Source organism: Hyaena hyaena, unplaced genomic scaffold (assembly GCF_003009895.1).
Source record: "Hyaena hyaena isolate Hyena2069 unplaced genomic scaffold, ASM300989v1 scaffold_67, whole genome shotgun sequence".
Lineage (NCBI taxonomy): Eukaryota > Metazoa > Chordata > Mammalia > Carnivora > Hyaenidae > Hyaena > Hyaena hyaena.
Genome location: NW_024080699.1, coordinates 2,668,512 through 2,681,784, shown reverse-complemented (window position 1 = coordinate 2,681,784; position 13,273 = coordinate 2,668,512). Strand labels below are relative to the sequence as shown.

At 34.2% G+C, this 13,273-nt stretch overlaps 1 protein-coding gene across 1 annotated transcript in view; it reads left to right on the top strand.

Annotated features, from left to right (window-relative positions):
- RPS6KA5 (ribosomal protein S6 kinase A5) overlaps window positions 1–13,273 on the top strand; it is a 179,614-nt gene that overhangs the window by 119,235 nt on the left and 47,106 nt on the right. The window contains exons 6-7 of the mRNA XM_039232507.1: window positions 10,710–10,793; window positions 13,165–13,268. Of these exons, the coding sequence (XP_039088438.1) occupies window positions 10,710–10,793; window positions 13,165–13,268 (188 nt within the window). The remainder of the gene's footprint in view (window positions 1–10,709; window positions 10,794–13,164; window positions 13,269–13,273) is intronic.

The window sequence follows — 13,273 nt, the reverse complement described above, 5'->3', positions numbered from 1 at the left end:
TTTATCCATTCTAGAGTATCCAGTTTGTTGGTGTATAATTGTTCATAGTTGTTTCTTTTTTTAATTTTTACCTTTTTTATTTTAGAGACAGAAAGAGCATGAGCTGGGGAGAGGCGCAGAGAGAGAGAGAGAGAGAGAGAGAAAGAGAGAGAGAACCCCAAGCAGGCCCCATGCCTCACATGGAGTCCAACTCGGGGCTCAATCCCACAACCATGAGCCACACTAAAGAGTCAGATATTTAACTGACTGAGACACCTAGGCACCCCAATAGTAGCTTCTTATGTCTTCTCTTTCACTTTCTTAGGTCTTCTCTCTCATTTCTAATTTTATGTATTTGAATTTTCTCTCTTTTTTTAAATGTAGCTAAGAGTTTGTCAGTTTTGTTGATATTTTCAAAAAACCAATGCTTGGTTTTGTTAATTTTTTTCTGTTGTTTTTCTATTCTTAGTTTCATTTCTTTCTGCTCTACTTATTTCTTTTCTCCAGCTAACTTTTAGGTTAGTTTGTTCTTCTTTTTTAGTTCCTTGAGGTGTAAATTGGGTTGTTGGTTTCTTTGAATTTTTATTTTTATTTTTTTAAATTTTTTAACATTTGTTCATTTTTTGAGCAACAGAGAGAGAAACAGCATGAGTGAGGAAGGGGCAGAGAGAGAGGGAGACACGAATTGGAAACAGGCTTCAGGCTCTGAGCTGTCAGCACAGAGCATGATGCGGGGCTCAAACTCACAAACCTTGGGATCATGACCTGAGCCAAAGTCAGCTGCTTAACCGACTGAGCCACCCAGGTGCCCTTCTTTGAATTTTTAAAAACATAATCTCTTCTTATTTCAGTGCATGAAGATACTTGCTTTTATTTTCTTTTAAAAATGAGCACATTAAATTTTTTTTAATTTAATAGTAATTACTTTTTAAATATAAAACAAAGTTGGGATCTTATTTTCTTTTTTTATAGATAACCCAATTGACTGAACTATCACTGAATAGTCTGTTAATCTTTTCCCTACTGATTTGAAAGTTACCTTCTACCATATGCCAAATTCCTATGCATGCCTGTGAGTCTGTTTCTGGTCCTGTTTTTCTTTATATGCAGTTTCATTTGTCTGGTTGCCTCTCTCTCTGAGTCAAAATAAAAAATCTTAAAGACCATGATTTTATAGTAAGTCTTCAATCTGGAAAAGTGAGATCTTTCTCTTCTTCACTTTTATCCTACTGATCTCTCCTCCTTTTCTCTGACCTTCCTCCATTCTCTTCCCTGGATTCTCTTTTCTTGTTCTTTTGTTCCTCCATGTGAATAATGGAATTAAATTTATAAATTAATTTGGAAATACTGTGATCTTTGGATGGTGAATCTTCTGATTAATTAATTAGCATAAATGAATAGTCATACCTTCCCAGTTAATATCTTTTATTTCTTTTAATAATACTTTATAACTTTCTATGTAATGCATTATATCATTAGATTCATTTGTATTAACTTTATAATTTTTATTCCTATTTACAAAAATAAGAGTATGGGGCTTCTGGTAACACAGGAATGTTGATCTTGCATATAGCAATGTTCCTGAATTTATATTCCAGTAATTTAAAGATTCACTTGGATTTTTTTTTATGTAGATGGCTATGTTAAGAGAAAAATCAGAACCACTATTTGTCAGTAATGATGGTTTTATATCTTTGTGATTCTCATTATTTTTATTTTGTATGCTTGTGAATGGATGGGTTAGTTTGGTTTTATTGCTCTACTTTATTCATGTGTACTCTTGCTTGTTTACTTTTAAGGCTATATGTCTTGGGTTTTACAATTTAGTATGGTATTTACTCTAGCTTTTTGATAGATGGATTCTTAGTTTCTAATTGTTTATTGATATAAAGAAATGTTTATAGTTTTTCTCTTTACTCACCTAGTGTTGTGAGTTATAGTAATAATTTTTTTGTTGAGCATTAAGCCATTTTTCAATTCTTGGAACAAACTTTACTTTCTATATTTTCTTATTTTTTTTTATACTTCGCTGGATCTTGTTTGCTAATATTTTATTTAGGACTTTATTGTCCAGTTGATCTATAATTTTCTTTTCTAATATTTGTCTGATTTTGGTATCAAGATTATACTAACATCATGAAATGAACTTAGAATCAGGTATATAGATAGAAATCCTATTCCTCTTAATATTTCCTCTTAATACACATCTATAGCTATCAGAGTATATTTTTTTCTTTTCTTTCCCCCCTCCTAAGTGAGTGTGAGTAGCTTTTCAAATACTTATTTTTAAAATATATTTATATATATATATATATATTTATAATTATATTTAGGTTTTCAATTTCTTCTTCAGTCAATTCTGGTATGTTATATTTTTATAGAAAAATGTTACTTTTTTTTCTTTTTAAATTCCTTGGCATCATGTTGTTTGTAGGATTCACTTATTTTTTAATCTCTGTTATGAGGGTAGTAAAGTTTCCTTTTAAATAATAATATTATTGATCTATAACTTTCCTCTTTTTTCTTGATCAGTTTGCTAGAAATTTGTCCATTATAATCTTTTCCCAAAAAACAGCTTCTATCAAGCTTCTCATTTTTTTCTGTTTCTTTGATGATGTTCCTTTGTTCCTTTGTTCCTTTTACTTTTCAAGTTTTTCTTTCATATTCTTTTTCAAAACTTTTGAGTCAGACCTCCAGCTCAGTAACATTTAATATTTTCATTTTGTAGTGAAACAATTTGTATATATCTATTATTCAAATAGTTATTCAAATACTCATTGTGGGTTTTTTCCCCCTTTGGGCTATGAATTATTTTGAAATGGGTTTTTAGGTTTTCAAATATATAGGAATTTTTGGTTATCTTTTTGTAAGTGACTTCTAATTTTATTGCTTTCTGGTTGGACAACAAAATATATATGATTTTATTTCTGTAGAATTAGAGATTTTCTTTGTGCTCTATTACATGGTTATTTTCTATAAATATGACATATATGCCTGAAAAGAATGTGTATTCTCTAACTATTATATATAAATTTTGGGGTATTCTCAGGATCATCATCCAAATCTTCTATAGCTTCACTAATTACTTTCTTGCCTGATCAGTCAGTTATAAAAAGAGATATGTTAAAATGCCTACTATGGTTGTGGGTTTGTCCACTTCTTCTTAAACATCTCTCCATTTTTGCTTTTTTAAGGCGTTTCAACAAATATTGAGTATATTCGGATTTGGAATAGTATTATTTCCCTAGTGAAATGTTCCTTTTATTATTATGTAATAATTCTACCTAATTTTAATAATCCTTTTGGCCTTAAAATTTATTTTCTTGCTATTAATAAAAATACTCCAGCTTTCTATTGGTTAGTGCTGGTCTGATATATCTTTTTCCATCTCTTTACTTTCAATATTTCTTTGTCATTATGTTTTAGGTGTGCCTTTTGTAAATAACATATAGCTGGATTTTGTTTTTGATCCAGAGAGTTTCTATCTTTTAACTGGTGAGTTAAATCTGTATATTATGATTACTGATATATTTTTACTTATTTCTCTTATCTTGCTATGTGTTTCTCTTTATCACAATTTCTCTCTGCTCTCTCCCCTTCCTTTCCTATTTAGATTATTAGGATTTCTTTGTTTCATTTCTCCCTAACAGTCTAGAAGTTATATATAGTCTATTTCTTTTAATTTATATACTGACTTAACAGTTATGTCTATAATTGTCATAACCACAACAAGAACATGGAATGTTTTAACTTTAATTATCCATCTCATTTTCTGTATTATTGTTACTTATTATTTGGCCCCATCTTGTATTATATTCCCCAAATTAATCATTATTGTGTAATTTTCATTTTATAAATTCACTACTTGTTTAGATTTTCTCACATGTTTACCTGTTTTCTTTGTTCATTATTGCTTCTTATAACTTAACTCTTTTCTTGTGAGTTCAGTTTATTGCTGAACAGCATCTTTTAGATGTCTTTTTTAACAAGGATTAATGAATAGTAAATTCTCTGTTTTAAAATGCCTTTATGGAGAAGAATTAAGATGGTAGAGGAGTAAGGGGACCTTAAGCTTGTCTCATCCCTCAAACACAACTAGATAGTTATCAAATCATTCTAAAACATCCAAGAAGTCAATTGGAGATCTGAGAGAACAAAAACTGCAAGTCCACAAGTAGAGAAACAACCACATTTTAGAAGGTAGGAGGTGCAGAGAGTTGACTTGGGGGAGATATAACTATGGGTAAGGCCGTGGGGAAGGAGCCTGCTTACGGAGGCTGCCACAAAGTATTATAAGCAAGGGAGTGGAAAATCTGAACCTTCTACTACTGTGGGGGACATGCCTGGCTTAAAGGTGCTCAGGTGGCAAACTGGGGTGGAGTCCCAGGAGTGACAGCATGTCCTAAGGATCCCCTGGGTCTCAAGAAGAAAGGGTGGCACCAACATGCTGCACTGTTCCCAGGCACAGGAACACGGGGCTCCTGTTGAGGGCAGGGAGCTGGGGTGCTGGTTTTTGCTCTGTTTTGCCATAAACTCTGAAGCCCTTTGCGGTTGTGCAGCCACTTTCCTTGCACAGCCAGCAAATGGGAAAAGCACAGCAAGAGGAACCCCCAGAGGAATAGTGTGGGTCTGTGCTTCGGAAATCCCCCAAGTTTAGAGTTTTGAAACTCAGTTGCGCACCAGAGACAACAAAGCTCAGACACAGGCGGGTGAACCGAGGGTTCTGATGGATATTGGGGATGGGAGAGCGGTGATTGATTGCCTCTTCTGTGATGGTTACCTGAGGAGTCGGGAGTGTGAACTTTCAGCTCCAAGGCTAGAGACCAGGGTGCTGCCACATTCATCCCACCCATCAGCACTGAAAGCCTTCAGGCAGCAAAACAGTGTCACACAGTGGAAGCCAGAGCCACTCCTACCAAGTCTCGCCCCCCTGCACTTTGCAGGTGCATCTCCACTAGGGCAAGTTCACCTGGGAATGAGTGCAACAGGCGCCTTGCCTCCTCCAGAAGACCAGCACGAACAACTAGCTTGCACCAAGTCTTCTGATTGTAGAATGGTGCAAAGCTTCAGCTCTAGGCAAAATCGAATCTAGTTTCCCTTTTACTTTTATTCTTTTTTTTATTTCTTTTTTACAATTCCTTTCTAAATTTGTTATTATTTTAAAAATATTTTTATACATTTTTAACTTTATTTCATTTTATTTATTTTTGGATCTAGATTCTTTTAACGAGCAAACCAAAACTCACCCAGTACCTAAATTTTTTGTTTTTGTTTTTTTCTTTGTTTTGTGTGTATGTGTGTATGTTTTCTTCTTTTCTTTTCTGGACAAAATGACAAGATGGAGAAATTTACTCAAAAAGAAAGAAGAGGAAGTTGATCTCACAACTAGAGGTTTAATCACTATAGATACAATATGTCTGAACTAGAATTTAAAACAACAATTATAAGCATACTAGCTGGGCTTAAAAAAAAAAGCATAGAAAAGACTAGAGAATCCTTTTCTGCAGAGATAAAAGAACTAAAATCTAGTTATGCCAAAATTAAAAATGCTGTGAGATGCAAACCCAAATGGAGTCCATAAAAACAAGGATGGACAAAGTAGAGGAGCAAGTGAGTGATACAGAAGATAAAAATTATGGAAAAGAATGAAGCTGAAAATAAAAGGGAAAGAAAGGTAATAGATCATGAAGGTATTAGGGAACTCAGTGACTTACTAAGACAGAATGACATTCATATTATAGGAATCCCAGAAAATGAAGAGAGAGAAAGGGAAGCAGAAGATTTATTCAAACAAGTTATAGCTGAAACCTTCCCTAATCTGGGGAAGGACACAGACATCAAAATCCAAGAAGCACAGAGAGCTCCCTTAAAATTCAACCAAAGCTGACCATGGTCAAGGCATATCATAGTCAAATTCACAAAATACAAAGACAAAGAAAGAATACTGAAAGCAGCAAGGGCAAAAAAGTCCTTAACCTACAAGGAAAGACAGATCAGGTTTACAGCAGATCTGTCCCCAGAAACTTGGCAGGCAAGGAGTAGCAAGATATAGTCAATGTGCTAAACGGGAGAAACATGCAGCCAAGAATTCTTTATCCAGCAAGGCTGTCATTCAGAACTGAAGAGAAAAAGAGTTTTCCAGACAAATAAAATGCCTTTATTTTGCACTGCATATTCGTTGTTAATTTAGCTGTCATAGATATATCTACTCATGGACTAGTTTATCTTTTTATTTTAAAATAAAACATATGCAAAAACAAAAGCAAAATAAATGTATGGGTTAAGAAATTTTTATAAGGCAAACACTTATAACCATCACTCAAGTTAAGAAGTGTTTTATAAGGCAAACACTTACAACCATCACTCAAGTTAAGAATTTGCCACCATGGATATATTTTTATTTAGTCTGCTTGGGACTTTTGCAATATTTTCTCAAGTGTATCTTCTAGTTTTCAGATTCTCTCTTTATTTGTGTCTACTTTGTTTAATCAACCTGTCTTCATTAGTACATTTTTTCATTTATATAGTTTGCTTCCTTTTCATATCTTTCTAATCTTTTCTATGCTGCTACATCATTGTATAGGTATTTTCCTTCCTCTATGTCTTTCATCTTTTACAATGTACTAGTCTTTTATAGAATGTTGTTCTAGTATTTCAAGTAATCCTTCTGTTTGGTTTGGGGAGTCTAGTTCACTTATTTCATAATTTTGAGACTCCAGGGCTTAATCTGTGGGAATTTTCTGAGTCTGTCCTGTGTCCCAGAGTATTACCATGTTGGACCATATTTTCTCACTTCCTCGTACCAAGGAGGAGAGAGTAGATTCAGGCCGCAAGTCTTCAAGAGGCAGAAGCCTTGGGATTTGATTTCAAAAGGGGAATATTTGTTTGTTTTATGAGCTAAAGGCCCTCCCTTTGCAGCTGTAGCATAGGTCATGTGTCCACCTCACTGGATTTTGCACCCTCTTCATCCAGGCATCCAGGGATTCTCCTTTCTTTCTCATGAGCACAGTCAGCCTTAGATGATTAGCAATGCAATATTTACTTCTTTTTAAAAATCAAATATTTCTAGATTTTTGTTGTCTGATTTGTCAAAAATAGGATGGGAAAAATACAAGATGGGGAGGAAAGCTTTCATTGGTAATTTTACATTTAACTTATAAATTTATCATAAGCAAAGAAGATCAGGATAAAACATTGGCAAATAAAAGCTAAGAATGAATTAATCTAGTATTTATTGAGAAATGCCTAAGAATTGGGCACTTAAGTTTATACTTGGATTCTTCCTTAGGAAACCTGGTTTTTTTTGTCCAGTGCTATCTGATCTTTTTCTCCAAGGGACAGTGAAACCTCCTTGATCAGCTGGTCACTTGTGCACAAGAACATTCTGTCTTATCTGCCAGAACGGTGTGCACACACTGCTTTTACCATTTTTACATTTAAGTACATTCTCATTCACAATCTTTTAACTCTGTGTCACCTTTAACCAATAATAGTACTTATAAAATAGCGTGGACCTAAATACTAAATAGGTTGATTGCCTTGTAAAGATATTTTTAAAAGTGTTAAAATAGTACTATAAAGATGTTTTGAACAAATAATAAAGAATAGACTTTAGCTATGTTATCCTAGCCTTATAAAGCCATAGTGCATAAAATACTACCTAGGAATCTTTCCTGCCCCCACAACAGACCTTCCTCTGTCATACCTCATCAGTTTATCTCCTTGGTAGAATTGTTTGAAAGGCATTGTGTATACATTCCAGATAACATGCATCTTCCCAGGCAGATAAGCACAAATTCAAAAGTAAGGTGGGGATATTTTTACAAATAGCAGATAAACTCTCAGGAAATCAAGGCTGGCACACTAAAACTTAAATCCCAGAGGGAGTAACACTTACCACTGTGGCAGAGGAAGAGGAAGCAGATACAGAGCTGCAGGAGGCTAAAATGGAAGTGTTTTAAAATAACAGAGAAACTTAAGAATTGCTTTGTTCACTATTATTTCTCAGTAACCAGAACTTCCCAAAACTTAAGCTTTAAATTTTCTGTCTCCTGGAATTTCAAGCAAATAGGTAATTATTATTTATTAATGTAGATACTGTCTGCTCCCTCCAATACCCCACCCTAAGCAAATAAACACAAAACAGAGAAACTAAAGTGGACTAAAGGAGCTCAAAAATCACATGGTGAAGGTGGAGGATATATCTTTGAGCACTTAATGTGGTTTTGAGCTTCCTCTCTGTTGAGACAATCAAGAGCTGAGCTGCGTAGTTCTCATTGCCAGAGAAAGTAAAACATGAGATGTAGGGGCGAATGTCAGACCTTTCTGGCACTCATCAATAAGATCTATGTGCCTCATGCCCTTTTTACACTAAACTTATGAATATCTAGTATTTTGAAGAAGAAAGTGTATATTTTCACGACCCTGTAAAGTTTAATCATTGTCTCATACTTAGAAGAAAATGTGCATGATTTCAAAATGGTGTGTGATGTGGAGGTGCCTATTAATGGAAGTGAAAGTTTATATTTGCTAAAAAGACTAGTTTTCTAAATAAATAAAATCTAGAGAAGCAATAAATCAAAACCCATTCTTGTTACTCATAAACCAGTTTGGAGTATTATTTAAAAAAAAATTTTTTTTTAATGTTTTATTTATTTCTAGGAGAGAGAAAGAGACAGCGTGAGCAGGGGAGGGTCAGAGAGAGAGGGAGTCACAGACTCTGAAACAGGCTCCAGTCTCTGAGCTGGCAGTCAGCACAGAGGCCGACGCGGGGCTCGAACCCACGAACCGCGAGATCATGACCTAAGCGAAAGTCGTACGCTTAACTGACTAAGCCACCCAGGCGCCCCTGGAGTATTATTTTTATTTTCTTCAGTATATCTAAACTTAATTTAGGCTAGGTTTTAAAAGTATCATTTAGATGAGATCAAATGATAAATACAAGGACTCAGTAATTTTTGTGTTTCTTTGTCTTTAAGTCACACAGTGATTTTTGCTTACCCAAAAAGAGACTATTGTATAATAAATAGCATATTAACTAAAAACACAGGTTTTATGAAGTTTAGATTTTTTTAAAGTAATTTTGTAGTGTTTCTTTTTAAGTAGTTCAGTGAACAGATGAATGCTTCCTAATATACACATTTTTTCTAAGCATGTCTAACAAAGTTAAAAATTATTCCATTACTTTTTATACATAAATTAAGTGAAATCAATTTTATTTAGCTTTAATTTTTATTTTTTTACAAAAGCTTTTAGAAAATTTGCATTTGGTACTGAAATGATGAAGCAGAGATATAATGGCATTTGACATATGGTCTGTATTAGCTACCCAATGACATTATTCTGCCAGGTAACAAAAAAGAAAATTTTCTGCTGATCTAAGCATAAGTAAATGATTTCTTTTTGTATAGGGAATAGTAATCTTTCAGCATATGTAGTACATAAAAAAGAAAGAAGTGAATCTTAAACCATCTAATATACATACATATATATATGTAGGCACATATGTGCATGTATATGTGTACATGATGTACATATATATATATACACACATATATAGTAGTTTTACAATTACAATTAAGTAGTTTTAATATATTTGTTATCAAAGTGTTTATATAAATTCATTACATTTATTGTCTTTGGACTTAACTTTCCACAAATAAAATAGAGGACTTGTGCTGATTCTGTAACACTGCTAGAGTAATGTTCTTTACATTTGAAATTGGTAAATAAGAATACCTGTATCTCAAAATCTTACTGATGGAGAAAAAATAAAACACAAATTGAAAAGCTTCCTTTAGTTTTGTAAAATATTTTAATGGTACCAAGTACCTTTACAAGTTTCAGATAGAGCTGTGTGAATGGATCTTATTAAAGAGGATTTTTTTATTTTATATATCTGTATAATAATTTAGACATTTACTCTTCTGTTTCATTGGGATGAGTCATATGACACAGTTGATCCATTAAAAAATTTAGTTTTCAAGTCTAGACCGTTTTAAAGCTCTACAAAAGAGAAATAACTGTCTTTAAGGACAGTCTTTTTATAAAAACACTCTGCTGATCCTTCTTAAACATAGGATTGGCAGTGCCAAATCTAGACAAAATAAGGTAGGAAAAATTTTTTTCATCATTTTTCATCTCTGGGCTCCCAGAGATGGGCTTACCCATCTTAGCGTTTGGTCTTTTTTTTTTCCTTTAAGGTTTCCTAGTGTTTTCTCAATGTTGCTGATCTGGAAATAAAGTACTAAAGTATCAGACAGTTCTTGTTACCCTACCAGAACTATTTGAAGTTTTACAAAAACTTGATTTAAAAAATGGTCCAAGAAACCACTAATTGAAATATATGCACATACAGCAAAGAAGAAGAACAGATAGATGGATGGATGGATGGGTGGGTGGGTGGATGGATGGATAGATGTAGGGATGGATGGATGGGTGGGTGGGTGTGTGGATGGAAGGATGGACGGACGGACGGACGGATGGATGGATGGATGGATGGATGATGGTACAGTTTCAGGCATCAAAGTCTTTCAACAGGACATTCACCCAGGACTCACTATATAGGTGATGATCTGTCCTGGTGAGAAAAGGGGAGTCTGTCAAGTAGATTCTACCACTACTTTGCTACTGTGGTTTATCTCAACCACTAGCCTGTAGTATTAACTTTCTTTTTTTGCCACTTATCAGACCAGTTGGAAATCAAATGCCTTTTTGTTTGATTATTTAAGGCTGAAAGAGCATATTCCTTTTGTGGAACTATTGAATACATGGCACCAGATATTGTCAGAGGGGGAGATTCGGGACATGACAAGGTATGTTCTGTACTTTTATATCTCTATAAAATGTATAGTAAGAATCCTGGTTAATAACTTGAGTACAGTCTCTTCAACGGAGCCCATCTTTCTGGTGTTGTCTTCCCTTCATTGTTTTCTCTCCTTTGTCTTGTATACGTGAACACATTATGGTATCTAGTGTTTTAGAGGAAAAAGGTAGACTTTGTTGATTATCTCTTCAATAGAAATAAGCATAGTAACAATCTTTGGAGAAAGAAAAAAACCCTGCACTCAAGATAGTCTGTTTTCCTAAGCCCTCTAAAAACCTCACTCGCCTTTGTATGTGCAAACGGAAGATTGTGAAGAAACATTCTGGGTTATTTTGTTATAAAATTGATTTCTTCCTGTATTAAAGAGTACAGATTTGTTTCATTCCACTTTAATGCTTTTGCATTATTAATAGCTTTCTCCAAATAAGGAATTTTGACTATTTTTCCTTCCTCATCTTCCCCTCTCCCTCATCCCCTTTCAAATTCCCACCTATACAGCCCAAATATCTGAAGTGTGGAGAATCCCCTTGGTCTCCTTATAATGACTAATCATGCACTTAAAGCCTGTTCTTCAAGTTGGTGTGGTATTGATTTCAGGCCATATGATTAGGAATCTGATTGTTGATCTCTGTCATTTTAAGAGCTGGTTTCAAACCCAACAACAAAACATTCCGAGGGTCCTGATTCAGGTGGCAGGAAAACTGCTTATATAAATCAAACATTGAATTGCTGGTTTCGTTTGCTTTATGGTATTCTTTGAAATTGTTGGGAAATTTGATAGGAATTTATAACTGTTCAAATTTGAAAATTACCTTCTAAGACCTGATGTAACCAGTTTTTAGGGAAGAAAACCTTTTAGAATCTCCTAGAATTCCTGCATCACTGAGGTCCAGAATAGAGCTAGTCAATAAATACTCTTTCGCATGCATGGAACAACTTGATGACTTTGAGTTAAATTAAGTGTGACAATATGCGCAAAGGGCTTATCAACATACTGGCTCCACACTGTTCTTTTTATGATTGCAGTCTGCCTGAGCATGTTCTATATGGCATGGTTATGCGTTTTCTTTAAAATAGCTCTAAGGTTCCTAAATTTCACATCATGTCTCTGAAACCTTTGCCCTGAGGTTGAGAAGCAGAGTTTAAAATTTTAGCATCCAGTTAATGTCTCATCGGTAGAAGCTTGTGTATTTAAGAGTTACTGAAACCTTGATTTGCCTAATTATGAAAGAACTAATTTGCAATATATCAGAATTCTTTAAATTATATATAATTTGCTATGCTTTCAGTTCAGGTAACTACATTTATAAATTGGTTTCCAGTTTAGATAGCTTTTTCATTTTTTAGATCTCCTTTTATTTTATATTAATTGTCTTCATGCTTCCCAAAAAAGGATGGCTCACACAAATTAAGATGTGTGTGAAAGGTTCTATAAGAGGAATTGATTTATGTGGTTAATGAAAACAGCTGTTCTCATTTTTGCCCTTTAAATTCAAGGAATTTCATATTTATTGGAGCTGACTGATCAATAAAAATGCTAAATAGGACGCCTGGGTGGCTCAGTCGGTTAAGCATCTGACTTTGGCTCAGGTCATGATCTCATGGTTTGGTTCCTGAGATCGAGCCCCGTATCGGGTGAGCCTGAGCCCCACTCCGGGCTCCACTCTCTGTCTCCCTCTCTCTCTTTACCTCTTGGGATTCTGTGTCTCTTTCTCTGCCCCTCTCTCACTCGCATACTCTCTCTCTCAAAAACAAACAAATAAATAATGCTGAATGCTCCCTTCCCCCTCCATCATTGAAGTCTGAAGATTTTACTTAAAATTTTTTTTAATTTATTTTAAATTTAAAAATTTTTTAAAGTTAGGGTGCCTGGGTAGCTCACTTAATGTGTCCGACATCAGCTCAGGTCATGATCTCACAGTTCATGAGTTCAAGACCTACCTTGAGGTCTGTACTGACAGTGCGGAGCCTGCTTGGGATTCTCTTTCTCCATCTCTCTCTCTCTGCTCCATTCCGCTCACTCTCTCTCTCTCAAAATAAATAAACTTCTAAAAAAATGAAAAATAAAAATTTTAAAAATTAACCCAAACAAAGCCATTACTTAATGATTTAGGAAATAATGAAAACACTTTTAGCCCCTTGATTAACTTTACTATATTTACGTTCTTTTGTGACGATACCTCGATTTTTGTCCTCTAAATGCCTTTCTTGCATGTGCATAATTTCATACTCCTTACACAGAAAGATATATACAAAACCTTTGTGTTAAAATATTTTCCAAATATATAGCTTTATTTTGTTCATTTTTTTCTGATAAAATATATATTCATATTCTAGAAAATGACATTGTTGTTTTATAGGCAGTTGACTGGTGGAGTTTAGGTGTTCTAATGTATGAATTACTAACTGGAGCATCTCCTTTCACTGTCGATGGAGAGAAGAATTCCCAAGCTGAGATATCTAGGTAAG